This window comes from Panthera uncia (genome assembly GCF_023721935.1).
Source record: "Panthera uncia isolate 11264 chromosome C1 unlocalized genomic scaffold, Puncia_PCG_1.0 HiC_scaffold_3, whole genome shotgun sequence".
Lineage (NCBI taxonomy): Eukaryota > Metazoa > Chordata > Mammalia > Carnivora > Felidae > Panthera > Panthera uncia.
This window is the reverse complement of record NW_026057584.1, coordinates 72074282-72088001: the sequence shown is the minus strand read 5'-3', so window position 1 is coordinate 72088001 and position 13720 is coordinate 72074282. Positions and strand designations below refer to the sequence as shown.

General features: G+C 36.5%; 1 protein-coding gene across 8 annotated transcripts in view; it reads left to right on the top strand.

Moving 5' to 3' along the window:
* PKP4 (plakophilin 4) overlaps positions 1–13720 on the top strand; it is a 237356-nt gene that overhangs the window by 151586 nt on the left and 72050 nt on the right. For all 8 annotated transcript variants that reach the window (XM_049615607.1, XM_049615606.1, XM_049615605.1 and 5 more), the window contains exon 4: positions 10240–10274. In XM_049615607.1, coding sequence (XP_049471564.1) covers positions 10240–10274 — 35 coding nt within the window. The remainder of the gene's footprint in view (positions 1–10239; positions 10275–13720) is intronic.

Here is a 13720-nt window from a genome sequence, read left to right as displayed (position 1 = left end):
TTCAGTTGCTTTCATTCTTTCAAAGGTCAACTGAAATGTTAGAAAACCCTTCTATTCTGATTTCTACTTTTACTGGTTGGAACACCTGTTGTGGGATGGACTTAACCAGAAATCATGTTTCCTATATAATTTATGGGGATACCAGAGGGAACTGTTTGTCTCATTTTTGTCTAGTACTACATCCTTTTTGATCTTCCCCTTCCCATATGGTCTTTTGGATCTTTTATTCATAGATTCAAAGCACTAACACAAAATGCTTTTGTCAAAGAATATTTAACATCTTCTAAAATGTGTTTACCTCCAGTCCCTATGAAAGTTACTTGAATTGTTAAAAGGGCTAGTATTATCTGTTCCTTTACTGTTTTTGCTCTGCATTAAATACATAATTTTCTCCTTAGGAGACTGGTCAGAGTGTTACTTATTTATATCTTACGTCTTCCTAGAATTCATTTTATATAGCCGTTATAGGAGTCTAAAACTATTGCTATTGTAGAGTAGCATGGGGAGAAGTGGAATGAAGAATTAAAACAAGGGTGAACACTAATAGAGCCAGTAATGAGACCACAAATGTTCACCACAGTGGCTGGGTATACATTTTACTTTAAACTTGCTAACAGCCAATGAAAACCAAGACTTTGTTGTCCCTATTACTCATGATTTTTTAAAGACTAAACTTGTAAAGCACATTTTGAGAGCATGACCAGTTTTTTCAGGTAAAGTGTCACTGAGAGGAAATATATGGTTCAGACTGTAAGTCTTAGATCTTTCCCAGATTCCTTGAAGTATCAGTCCTTCTCTTCTACAGCCTTCCTGTTTGCACCTTCTGTTGGCTCTCCAGGTGACTTGGTGTAGATTGCAGATGGATCAGCCCAAATCCATCCACACTAGTGAAAGGTGACTCAGGGCTTGTGTCCTGGTACACAAGGAACAACTGCATCCTACAAGATGGGTCAGGAACAACTGCATCCTACAAGAAGGACATCATTTTTCATGCAAGTGCTCTTTCCTTTCTCTAACCTCAATATCAGCCTCAGATCATATAAACAATTATGAAAAGAGATCCTTTGCTCTTTCTCATATGTTATGCCTTGCTTAGCCCAGATTATAAGCATATACCATTTCAGGGTCAACTCAGAGCCATAAGACACAAAAACATTAATAAACTACCATAATGAGCATGTTATCATGGTTTCCTTTTTCCTGGCTGCTGATCATGTGGTCCTTTCTTAGGAAGAAGGAAATCGGTCTCCATCCAATAGAGAATTGTGCAGGGTCTGATACCACGATAAAAACACAGAAAGGAACCTGAGTCCTGGAAAAATCATAAATTTAGACTAAGAGTTTTTGTTTTTGTTGAGATTGATTATGAATAGACAAAAAATTTGGACGAGGCTCTTAAAAATGTAGTTAGATGCTAAGAAGGATTGCTTTCTGGGTGTTATTGCTAAGATAACCTTATTGTGTATGGGCTAGTGACTTTTCAAACTAGGGTCCTCAGAGCCCCTTAAAAACAGTGTCGTTGATAGGGCTAGCTATTTGCCTTCCAGCTCCCCACCTCTGCTTCAGCCAGGTAAAGCATTCACCTTCATTGTCTGTTCTACATATTGGCCTTCCTATCTTTGACTTCTTGATATAGCCTGGTGGAAGGTGGAACAGGTATATACCTGTTGGTAGGTGGTATGAGTTCTTGGAACACCAGAAGCTGGCTTATAGCATTAGAGAGGTCTTGATTCCATCTCCATTTTCTAGACCCCACTTCCCCCCCCTGCTAATTATGAGCATAAAATAAGCTCAAGGGTATTCTTGCTGAGGGTGAAGAGAAATTTGACCTGCTTACATGGTAACTGTTTTTAAGACTTGGGACTTCCACAGACATTATATTTAAGAAGTAGCATTCTCAAGCATTCAAGAGCACTCGAGATTAAGCTAAAGGACAGAATAAGCTATCTACCTAGCTAAGAACTCACAAGGAACTAGTAGACTTTATAAATGTGTTAAGAGAAACACGGCTAAATTTTAAATGTACTAAATTAAAAGGGAAGTCAAAGCAATACTAAATAGAAATTAAAAAAAAACCTTAAAGTATGTTATGGTATTATCTCCATATCATAATTGACTATTATAATTAATGAAGATACAGAAAGCTACGTTTACCAGAACGGTTACTCAGTTAAGGAAGTTTGTTTTAAATTTATCTTGTAATACTCCCAAGTAGAGACTAAAACTTAAGAATCATTAGTAGTTATTTTGCTAGATTTCTGGGGTAGAAAATCCTAGGTACATATTAGGAAATACGAAGTGACCTGGGAACTGTGGAGCCCAGAGTCCATATCTAAGAAGATTATGATGCATTTCATTAAAAAGCAATTTGTAATGCCTAAAAGATAACAAGGTGCTAAGTAATTGCAATATGAATTCATTGCCAGAAAATAAAAACCCAAATAAACTACTTTCCTTTTTATTTTATTTTATTTTTATTTTTAGAGGAGAGCAAGTGGAGGACAGGGGCCACGGGAGAGAGGGAGAAAGAGAGAGAATCTTAAGCAGGCTCCACAGGCCTGACATGGGGCCTGATCCCATGACCCTGGGATTGTGATCTGAGCTGAAACAAGAGTCGGACACTCAATCAACTGAGCCATGCAGGCACCCCTCTTTTTTCTTTTCTTTTCTTTTTTTTTTTTTTTTTTTAGAGATTTACTTATTTTTGAAAGCGAGCACAAGCATTAAGGGACACAGAGGAGGGGACAGAAGATCTGAGTGGGTTCTATGATGACAGCAGCAAGCTTAATGCAGGGCTTGAATTCACAAGCCCTGAGATCATGACCTGAGCCAAAATCAAGAGTTGGTCACCCAACCGGCTGGGCCACCTAGGTGCCCTCCACCCCTCCGCTGTTTTCTTTTTAATCCAGAAATGGACCTCGGAATCAATTAACATTAGACATAAATATTAGAGCAACGGATTATAAAGGAAATTATAACAAACTAATAGAGAGTCACCAGAAGTTTTCACAATGGATTTAGAATCCAGGAGACCTACATACTTGCTAATAGAATAACACCAATTAGTAGAATAATAAAGCCAGTTTGGGATATATAACCCAATATAATATTGGGATATTCACCAATAACAAGTGAAAAGTTGAAAGTTGATTTTTAAAATAAGCGCATCATAAATTGAAAATAAGACAATAATGAATTGTTAGAGAAAGATACTCAGTTTGGAATTTATTTAAGCAACTGAGATGTCATCTGTAGTGATAATTTTTGAATTCAGGAGTTTACATGTACAGAAGAAATACAGAACTTTTGTATGAGACTCAGAACTTATACTCAGAACTCAAAGTAGTGAAACTAATAGTAAAAATAGTCAATGAACATATGATTAATGTGTGTTCGTCTGTTAATTACCTCTGTTCAGTAAAGGAAGATCACCTAAGAATCATTTTAAAAACATTGTGGAAGAATATGTTGTAATAGTGAAATAAATAGATGATATAATGCTACCAAATTGGGATGATTTAAATAACCATTTGAAGACAGTGTCATAATACAAAAGGGAGAAATGTTTTATTTGGACATGTAGAATATTATGTTGGTGGTCTCCCAAACTGGCTGATTACTAGCCCTTTACAATTTTTGATCCATGGGAATTGAAGTGAACTCTAGAATTTGGTAATACATTTCATATTGCTATATCTCTCTCCTACTGGAGCCTTCATGTTCCGGTTTCCACCTGAGTGGTCCCAATACTAATTTACCTTCTCTTGCTAGGTGAGTAGAAGGAGAGCTAGATCTTGTGTTTTTTTGTTGTAAAAGACAAATGTTTCACACTTTGGGTTGTTATAGATAGGTGAATGTTTCTTCCTTCAAACACTACGGGGCCCATCAGAGTCCTCTTTAAAGGTTTCTGTCTTTAAGAACAGCCTTTCCAAAGTCTCTTGACACCATCCACTGGAGGTGTCACAAAAGTACCATAATAAGTAATTATATGACAGTCCAGCATTGGAAGACAAGGACTTTGCAAATGAAGCTTCTAATGATGTCTGGCACTCAGTAGATAATCAGATATTTATTAATTGGATTCATGTTATGTATACAATAAACATCTTTACTATAATAGAGCCAAATCAAGGTGAGGGAATTCTGATCCCTTCATAGAATAATTGAAATAATTTCTGGGGCACCTGGGTGACTCAGTCGATTAAGGATCCGACTTTGGCTCAGGTCATGATCTCACGGTTCATGAGTTCAAACCCCACATCAGGCTGACTCAGAGCCTGGAGCCTGCTTTGGATTCTGTGCCTCCCTCTCTGCTTCTCTCTCTCTGTCTCTGTCTCTCTCTCTCTCAAAAATAAACATTTAAAAAATTAATAAAAGAATTTCTAAAATCACATAGAATTAGCCTTGAAAAAAAGAATCCAAAGAGCTAAGATTAAGATCAGCTATCTACTCAATGCTAGCTAGTTGATACAGACAGAATTAAAACACAAACTTTACCCTCAAGAAGATGGTCATAGTTTGGTAGTTGAAGCAGGTAAACAACTACTACAATTAAAATCATACAAAAAGACCTAAAATTGAGATAGGTTACTGGGCACATTGTTCACTTAAAGGAGGATGTGATCAAATTTCATTGAATTCTTTTTGTTATTATTAATTCTTGAAGGATAATTGGTGATCATCAGGGAGAATGCTGTAAAGAGTACATAGTCTAGACAGTGGCACACACCCATACTCTTATAAGCAAAAGTCCAAATAATTCATTACAGTGATTCCTCTCCATTAATACAAGTGAAATTTACCTTCGTATTGACTATACTCAAATTTTAAACTATTAATGAGGGTTCTGTATATACACATATGTACGTGTGTGTGTGTAAAATTTCTTAAGGTGATTTTTTTTCTATTCCCCTTCTCCCACTTTGCCCATCCTCCACCCTCCTCCCCTCTGGCAACCATCAGTTTGTTTTCCATATTTATAGTCTGTTTCTGCTTTTTGTTTCTTTGTTTTGTTTTTTTAGATTCCATATATAAGTGAAATCATATGGTATTTGTCTTTCTCAGACTTTCCTCACTTAGCATAATACTTCCAGGTTCATCCATGTTGTCACACATGGCAAGCTCTCTTTTTTTTTTTATAGCTGAATAATATTCCTTTGTGTATTTATACTCCATATTTTCTTTATCTCTCGATGGTCATTTGGGCTGCTTCCATGATTAACTACTGTAAATAATGCTGCAATAAACATAGGGGAATATATATGTTTTCAAATTAGTGTTTTTATTTTCTTTGGGTTAAATACCCAGGAGAGGAATTACCGAGTCATATAGTGGTTCTGTTAATTTTTTGAGGAACCTCCATCCTGTTTTTCATAATGGCTGTACCAATTTACATTCCTACCAGTAGTGCATGAGGGTTACTTCTTCTCCACATCTTCCCTAACACTTGTTATTTGTCTTTTTTTTTTCTTTTCATTCTAGCCATTCTGGCAGATATAAGGTTTTATTTTGATGGTGATGTTGAACATCTTTTCACATATCTGTTGGCCATCTGGATGTCTTCTTTGGAAAAATGTCTATTTGAGTTCTGTGCCCATTTTAATCAGCTTATATGGGGTTTTTTGGGTTTTTTTTTACTGTTGAGTTGTGTAAGTTTTCTCTTTATTTTGCATATTAGTCCCTTATCAGATACATCATTTGCAGACCTCTCCTTCCATTCAGGAAGTTACCTTTTTGTCTTATTGTTGGTTGCCTTCACTGTTAATACAGAGAATTTGTTTTCCATAAAACAAAGCAGTAAGTTTTGCAGTTTGACCACGTTCTAGTCTCAGGCTGAGGCCTGACTTTCTTTTCAACAGAAAAATGACTCTGGGGTTCTATTCAATTCAGTGTGTCTTGTAGGAGAGTAATGATAGTAGCCTGCACTACTACTAATGGAAAGAACCCCATCTAGACCTAGGAGAGAGAGAGAGAGAAATGACATGCTAACATTACTCTATGTGGCTCCATCAAAATCTCTACTGCCCCCTCCACTACTGTTTACCTACTAGTGTCCATTAACGCAGGCTAGCCCACATCAGAAATAGAATTGGAAGGAAATTGGGTGCAGACTTAAGTATACTATTTTTCAAAAAAATTTCTGTTATTAAGTGATATGGAGTAAAGTTTATCAGCATATTCAATTTCATGGGTGTATGACATATATGTTGTAACAGGTTACCTGCATTGGCCACTCTAGAATTTGTGTAATTCTGAAAGAGCTTCCAGACTGTGTTTCCGCACATTCTATCCCCAAAATTGCGCTGGAAGCATGAAGCAGCGCGGTATGTGGGGGAACTGCAAGTAATTAGAAGTGCCTGGAATGTAGGTTTGTGTGGAAAAGGGCAGACTAGAAGGACCTGGGTGGTGGAGGGCCGTCTGGGGCATACCAAGATGTTTGAGCTGTTTCCTCTGTGGGTCTGTTATGCGTTAGCATCACGAGAGTGATGTCAGATATCCGAGGGTTTGAAAAATCGCTGCAGCGGCAGTGTGGAGGAGAGCCTGGAAGGATGATCCAGCCACAACACACTGAGAGGATGAAGGCCCGAACTGTGTCTGTGGTAGTAGGGATGAATTCAAAAGGTGTATGTTTTAAGTGGCTGCTGTGTGCCCGGGACTATCTTAGTTTCTGGAAGTACGTCTGTGAATAAGGCAGACTTTCCTGCCCTCATGGAGATTGCACACTAGTGGGTGGAAAACAATAAAATGATTCCATGCTCTTCACTTTGAGCGACTAGGTGGTAATGATTAGGGGTTTTTAAGACATTATGCAACCATACACACCTAGCAAAGATATTTTTGCATCCGTTTATGTCTGCGAAATGAAAAATAAAACATTTAATTTTACAATGATTTACTACATATATTTTTATAACATTACGAGGAAAGCATGGTGTCTTCTTTAAAATAAAACTAATATTGTCCACATTAAAACGAACAGCCTTGATTTACTAATTTGCTAATGAACTTCTAATTGTTCACTGTGTGACTCCACAGTCTCAGACTTAAGAATTTCATTCTAGAAGGTTGTTGATAATTAAGCTATTAGAAATTGTGAATGCATCTTTCCACTGAAACAAAGTTAACCTGGATGATTCAGTTCTTGTATTTTAAAATGTGTTTTACATTCCAGCAGAAGCTCCTAGGACACGAGTCACTTGGAATCTTCGGATAAGAAAGGGAATAGGATGGAATCATTTGTGGGCACAGTGCCTATAGACACGTTGTAGACAGTACAAGTTGGGCAAGTGTTTCTAGGATTAGATGGTTGGAGAGAGGAAGGGAAGAAGGGAGAAGAAGCCTACATGTCTAACATGGGGGCCACCTCTAATTGTTCTGAGAAAAGCAGGTTATGTTCAGTGACTTAAAATAGCATTTCAAAATTGCACATATTTATTGTCTGATCCCCGAATCCCAGAGTATTGAACGATTTGAGAATCATTTAAAGTGAATGATTCAAGAGAAAATTGACCATTCTGAATAACATGCAGTGACCAGTTATAACAGAATTGTAAGATTAGTGTGAAGTAATTTGGCTGAACACACAGGTCTTCAAAAAAAAATACCATGGAAATTTTTGCTTGTTTTTGATCCTAATATTAGTTTATTTTCCTAATGATTTTTATCTTTTACCTAAAATAGAGAAAAATATTAACCGAGACTTCCTGTTGCCTTCACTTCACCTAGGAATGGCTTATTGCATTTTGATGATCAAAGGCCTTTTCAGCAGTAAAAAAGCTGTTTGCCTAACCGAGGCTACTGCAATTTTCTACCTAGAATGGATGAGAATAAGTTGCCTGCTTGATCACTTATGTATACCTGATCAGTGCGGACAGTTAAGAACTTGATATTCTACCCAATCTGTTGTAACAACAACATATATTAAGCATCTGCTATGTGTGAGATAGTATGACAGGCACTTGACATTAAAAAGATGAGCAAAATAGCCACAACCCTTGCCCAATTTGAGAAATCAACCTGAATTATATTCTGTTATCTATAATTATAAGAATAAAAAATCTAGTGAAAGTATTTCATTAAAGTTTATGTAAGTTTCATACTCAGAAGATAATAATTTTCATGATATTATTCCCAAGAAACTTGAGGTACATTAAACAACTCTAGATGGCAGTTTTTAATTTATCACATATTTTATTATTGGCAAAAGTATGAACATTTTGAAAGGAACACAGTTAGGTAATATCAACCTCAGTATTTAGAAAACTAATTTAGATGATAGAGTGAAATAAAAACAGATTTAAGAGAAGTTGAAATTCAGTGTAGGGAACCACTTTTGGAGTCACAGAATGTAATAACCTTCCCTCAGGAGCAAGAAGACAAATGTGCCCTAACTCATATCTGACCAAATGTTCACCTTTTCCTGTCCCATCAGTCCCTTCTGAAATCAGGTAGGAGTGCAGCAGATAAAGGAACATCAACAGAGTAATAGAGATACGCATTCACTGGGGGCATGCCCCTCCCCTGCTTGCTGCTAGTTCAAGGTCCCAGAATGTAAACTGCTAGGGCTCTGACCAAAGTAAAGGCAAATCACACACAAAGTTGAAGTTCAGGGAGTTCTTATTAAATCTAGAGTTTCATTAACCACTTTATGAATTGGGGAAATAACAGGGGGTTAACGAGAACTTTAAATCTGAGAGCTATAGCACTAAAAACACTGCTCCCTTCTTCTGTTCCATGTCCTGTATTTTATAGTGTTTCCTTAAGTCCAGAGTCACACACCTTTTCCTTAAATTTAATAAACACCCTAAAAATAAGTCAATATGTGCATTTTTCCTGATTTCAAAAAAGTAAAATGTTTAAGAAGGAAAAAAAAGACATTTTAATTGTACCCCACAGAAATAACTGCTAACATTTGGGTTTTTATTTTTCCAGACTTCTTTCTTTCTAGGCATAGTGTGTGTGTGTGTGTGTGTGTGTGTGTGTGTGTGTGTGTGTGTGTTTACATGGTTAATGGAAAAATGAGATCGCAAGCCGTTCTGCCATATACACTAGTGAAAAGCCCTGACTTTGGAATCAGACCATCCTGGGTTTGAATCCCAGCCAATTCTGGTTACTAGCATAAGATTTTGACCAGTTTCTTTACCTGTAAAATAAGAATGATGATGTATCTTTTCAGAAGGTTGTTGTGGACAATAAAAAGGAGATAATATATGTAAAGTGCTTCATCAAGAGTTTAATAAATACTTCATAATCCAGCCTCTTGTTCCTGTGTTCTACTTCACTGTCCCCTTAGCACCATGCTTTGCTGTATTTGGCAAGTGGGGGTGGGGGTTGGGGGGGGGGGGCACAGATATGTTTTTATGAAGAAATGTATTAAATTGGTACTCTATAAACTAAGAGACATGTATAGCTAAAATATTCTGATTTTTAAAACCCTATATATTTTTTAAAATTTTTTTAATGTTTAGTTTTGAGAGAGAGAGAGACAGAGGGCACAAGCAGGAGAGGGGCAGGGTTAGAGACAAGCATCCAAAACAGGCTCTATGCTCCGAGCTGTCAGCACAGAGCCCAACATGGGGCTCGAACCCAGGAACCATGAGATCATGACCTGAACCGAAGTCAGAGGCATAACTCACTGAGCCACTCAGGTGCCCCTAAAACCTTATATAAGGTTAACATCCAGCTCAAACTAACCAATAAATTTTGTGCCGATTATAGTTTCTAGACATTTATGTTTGTATGTGTGCATGTGTGTATGTATTTATTTTTAGTTTCCGGGGCTTTTAACAGGAATTAGAATGAAGTTTTTAACAGCCTTTTGGGTCCTTTTTAATGTGTTGTAGTCAATGTATACATGTATAATAACTTCTATGTATATAACGTATATGTTCTTTTTAACGTATATGTAGTTTTCATATCACAAAAAGCAACATAATACATAAGTACCATGAATATCATGCATAGTTGTGCTATTTTATTTGTCTTATCCAAGAAGAATCTTATATCACTTTATAATTTGCCTTAATTTCCAAGTAGAACTAGTTTCGTCCCAAATTGATATGGAAGCTTAAATATGTCTAAAATTAACTTAGTTAAAAGAGTGGCTTTAAATTTTGTTTGAGACTTTTATACTTTTATGTAATGAAATGTGAAAATTAGATGTTTATGTGCAAAATAGGTCCACAGTTAAATGTTATGACAAAGGAAGTAAATATTTCATTTTTTCCCTTTTTTCTCTAGCTCAACTGAGAAGTCATTTCCTTGGAGATCAACAGGTATGAGTTTTTATCATACAAAAAATATTTCTTATGTTTTGCACACACAAAAAGAGCATTCATATAGCTTGCTTTCTCAGTTTACTGCCTCTTGTAGTGACACTCCTGAGCTCCTTCACTTTCAAATAGTTCTTACTTTGCTTGATTCGTTTGAACATTGTTGAGTAGACTTAAAGATATCAGCTATAAAGAAAGTTAAAGCACTGGACATCAGCATGTCAATGTTATCACCACTGGACATTTTTAATATAGGCACATATCATCTGAATATTTTCTTTTCTATCATAAGAAAGTACAGGGATGCCCTCACAAAAGTTCCTGCATAATCTGGGAAAGTTGACTGATCATTTATATAAATCAAGATTTTTCCTTTCGTAGTGTTTCCCGCACTCAAGAGTTGCCTGAAACATTCATATCCTTTATGTATCCAGATGCAGACTATATGGTAGCTTCTAATAGAATCCAGAAGCTTCTAATATAATTTCCTTATCTTTCTTTTCACTCCAAATTCACTTCGTAGAAAGGATGAATTACATTAAGGAGAGTATCTGCCATCTTCATAAATATTTGATGACTTCATATTCAGTGTTCATTCATTAAATGTTGAGCACCTACATCACGGACCCAGTCCTATACACATTGCTGGTCACACAGTGATTGGTGCACCACGTACATGTTTCTGCATCTTCCTTGGAACTTATAACATAAAGGACAATGTTATCAATATATAAATACTAGAATAAGCCTTGTTATCTAAATACTTTGACAATTTTTAGACAGATTTTGATCTTGAATAAAACTCAGATCACTAAATGTCTGATATCTGAGTTTACCAAAACCTGGTATTAGGATTCCAGGGTTATTTATAGTGCATACAAGGCACTCCACTGTTTTATAAGGAAGCTATTCCCAATTCCCATGAATTGTTTACTCAAGCCATAGATTAGGCAAAGACATATGAAAAGCTACTTAACGATAAGACTCACAAACAGTAGCTTAATATAAGGAAAATCATACCATGAAATAGTATGTGGTTAGATGCCAAATGTATATTGTGTGGGAGACATTGTTGTAAATGGACAGCCTACTGCAGAGAGCGCTTTGTCACTAGGCAGCAAAAGAGACAACAAATGTCACATATGAACATTTAAAACTGGTTTGAGAGATGGCAAAGTGTGCAAAGTCTAGATAGCCACATTGGGTCAAAATAGATTTGTAAATACTGGTGACTTTTAACTCTCCCACAGGTCATGGAGAGTCACTGAAAATGCTTTGAGCAAAAAAGTTGCCTGATTTAAATATTCTTCAGGAGAAATAGCAGCTCTATAAACTATTAAAAAGTGATTTGAAAAATGTAAAGAAAAATACTAAGCACACAGTAGTGCGTTTCGTACTTGTCTGTGGCAAAAATTTGCCATTTCATATAAAATTCTTCTGTAAGTTTATCTTTAACAGTACATCATTAATTTATTCCAGAAATATTTCTTGAGAGCCTTAAAACAGTTGTCTAGCACATAGCTGTCAATCTTTAAAACAAATATCCTTGTCCTCTTAAGTGCTTCAGGTCTAGTGGAGGTAGATGTTGAGCACCTACATCATGGTGCTATCCACTTGAAATTGGAGGAGGGGGGGCTATAAAGAGGAACGACAGATATATGCCATATTTACTGATATCTCTATTTCTGGACATTAAGGTTGTTTCTAATTTTTTTTACAATTATATAACATTGTGGGAAACATCCCTGTACATAAAATTATATCTGTACTTTTGATTTATCGTAGGCTATACTTTTAAAGAAAAAATATTAGAGTATATGAACATTTTTAAGCCTCTTGATATGTGTAACCAAGTTGTTTGCCTGAAAAGATTATATTATTTTTCCCTCCCTTTAGGAATGTGAGGTTGATCCTCTCATACTTCCTCATTGGCATCATCGTTTTATTAAAAATCTCTTATATATTGCCCTTTTTTGTTGCAGTGCAAGTGTTTGATAGGCACGAGCTTTTTGTAGACCAAGGATGATAACTATATTAGTCAGAGTCAAGTCAGGAAAACCAAGCTCATGGCAGCTAGTTCCATATGAGGGATTTGATTCAGGGAGGTTTATAGTTCAAGGGCGCATTGGAAGGTTTGGGAAAATTAAACAGCATACTCAAACGCCCATGAGACTGATCATAACCAAAGCTGCCACTGTTTCTAGGACTGAGGGGGCAATGGATTAGGTGGTTTTGTTTCCAAACTGGAGCAGTGGTGAGAAGTAGGGCAGGGGGAGATTTCCAGCATTAGCTGGAACCAGGAAGGAGATAAAGCCAAGCCAGAAATGCTGCCTAGAGCAGAGCCGGAGAACATCCTGGATCTTCTTAGTACAGTTCCGCTCCTGACACACACCATTCTGCCCCGGCTGAGCTGAGCCAGAAAAGGCAGTTCGGTGGTTTCTAACTACCAAAAGCCAGCCAGGCAGTGTACAACTGTGTTGATTTACATATATAGAGAATGAGCTTTGATTAGGAAGACACATAACAGAATGAAATATTTGGGGCCTTGCTGTCCTTTCTACCTCCCTCCCCTCTAGTACATTTACTCAGCATCGTTCGACCACCATCTTCACGATTTACTAATGAGTTAAATATAGATGCGTGTGTGTGTGTGTGTGTGTGTGTGTGTGTGTGTGTGTGTATTGTCTGAGTTCCTCCCCAAATACTTTAACGTTAGGGAAATACAACTCCAATAATTCATCTGTCTTCACCACAGCTACATTTGTAATTCACACCTAATAACTATGCTTCATCCCTTACTTTTGTCAGAGTATACTCATACCAAACTCCTATTCAGATCTGGCAGGTGTTAGTTACATTTACTGACCTTGTTTTTTGCTTTTGGGGGGAGAAGGAGTGTATTAATCTTCACACACTACAATCACAACTGCTATTTACTCCACTTTCTATTATTTTAACTATAATAACGTTACTTGTGTGCTTTCTTAAATTTGCCTACGTTTCAGCCACACTTATGACATTTAAATTGTAACCATGGCAATAAGCTACAAAGATAAGGGTAGAAAACTGAAATTTGATTGTATGCATAAAGGAGTAAAATCTGATTTGTTTCATGTTTCTTTTTCTAAGTAGTGATAGATATCTTTAGAAGTTTGATTGCAAGTAAATAATAGCATAAAATGTCAGTTTTGCTGCTTTTTCTGTTAAGTTTAACTCTTATCTTCTCTTTACCACATTGCATGCAGAAATACTAAATGTAGTATAAAAATCCTCTCATTTTTAGAATTTGGTAGTCCTGACCAGAATAAGGGCAGGGGTGGCTTAAAATTTAATAGATAGATAGATAGATAGATAGAGGTAGTCTTTGTCTTTGTCTTTGACTAGATCTTGACAAAAGTAACATCTTTGTTCAATTTTCTTGGTTTCCTAAATAAGAAAGGATTACATGA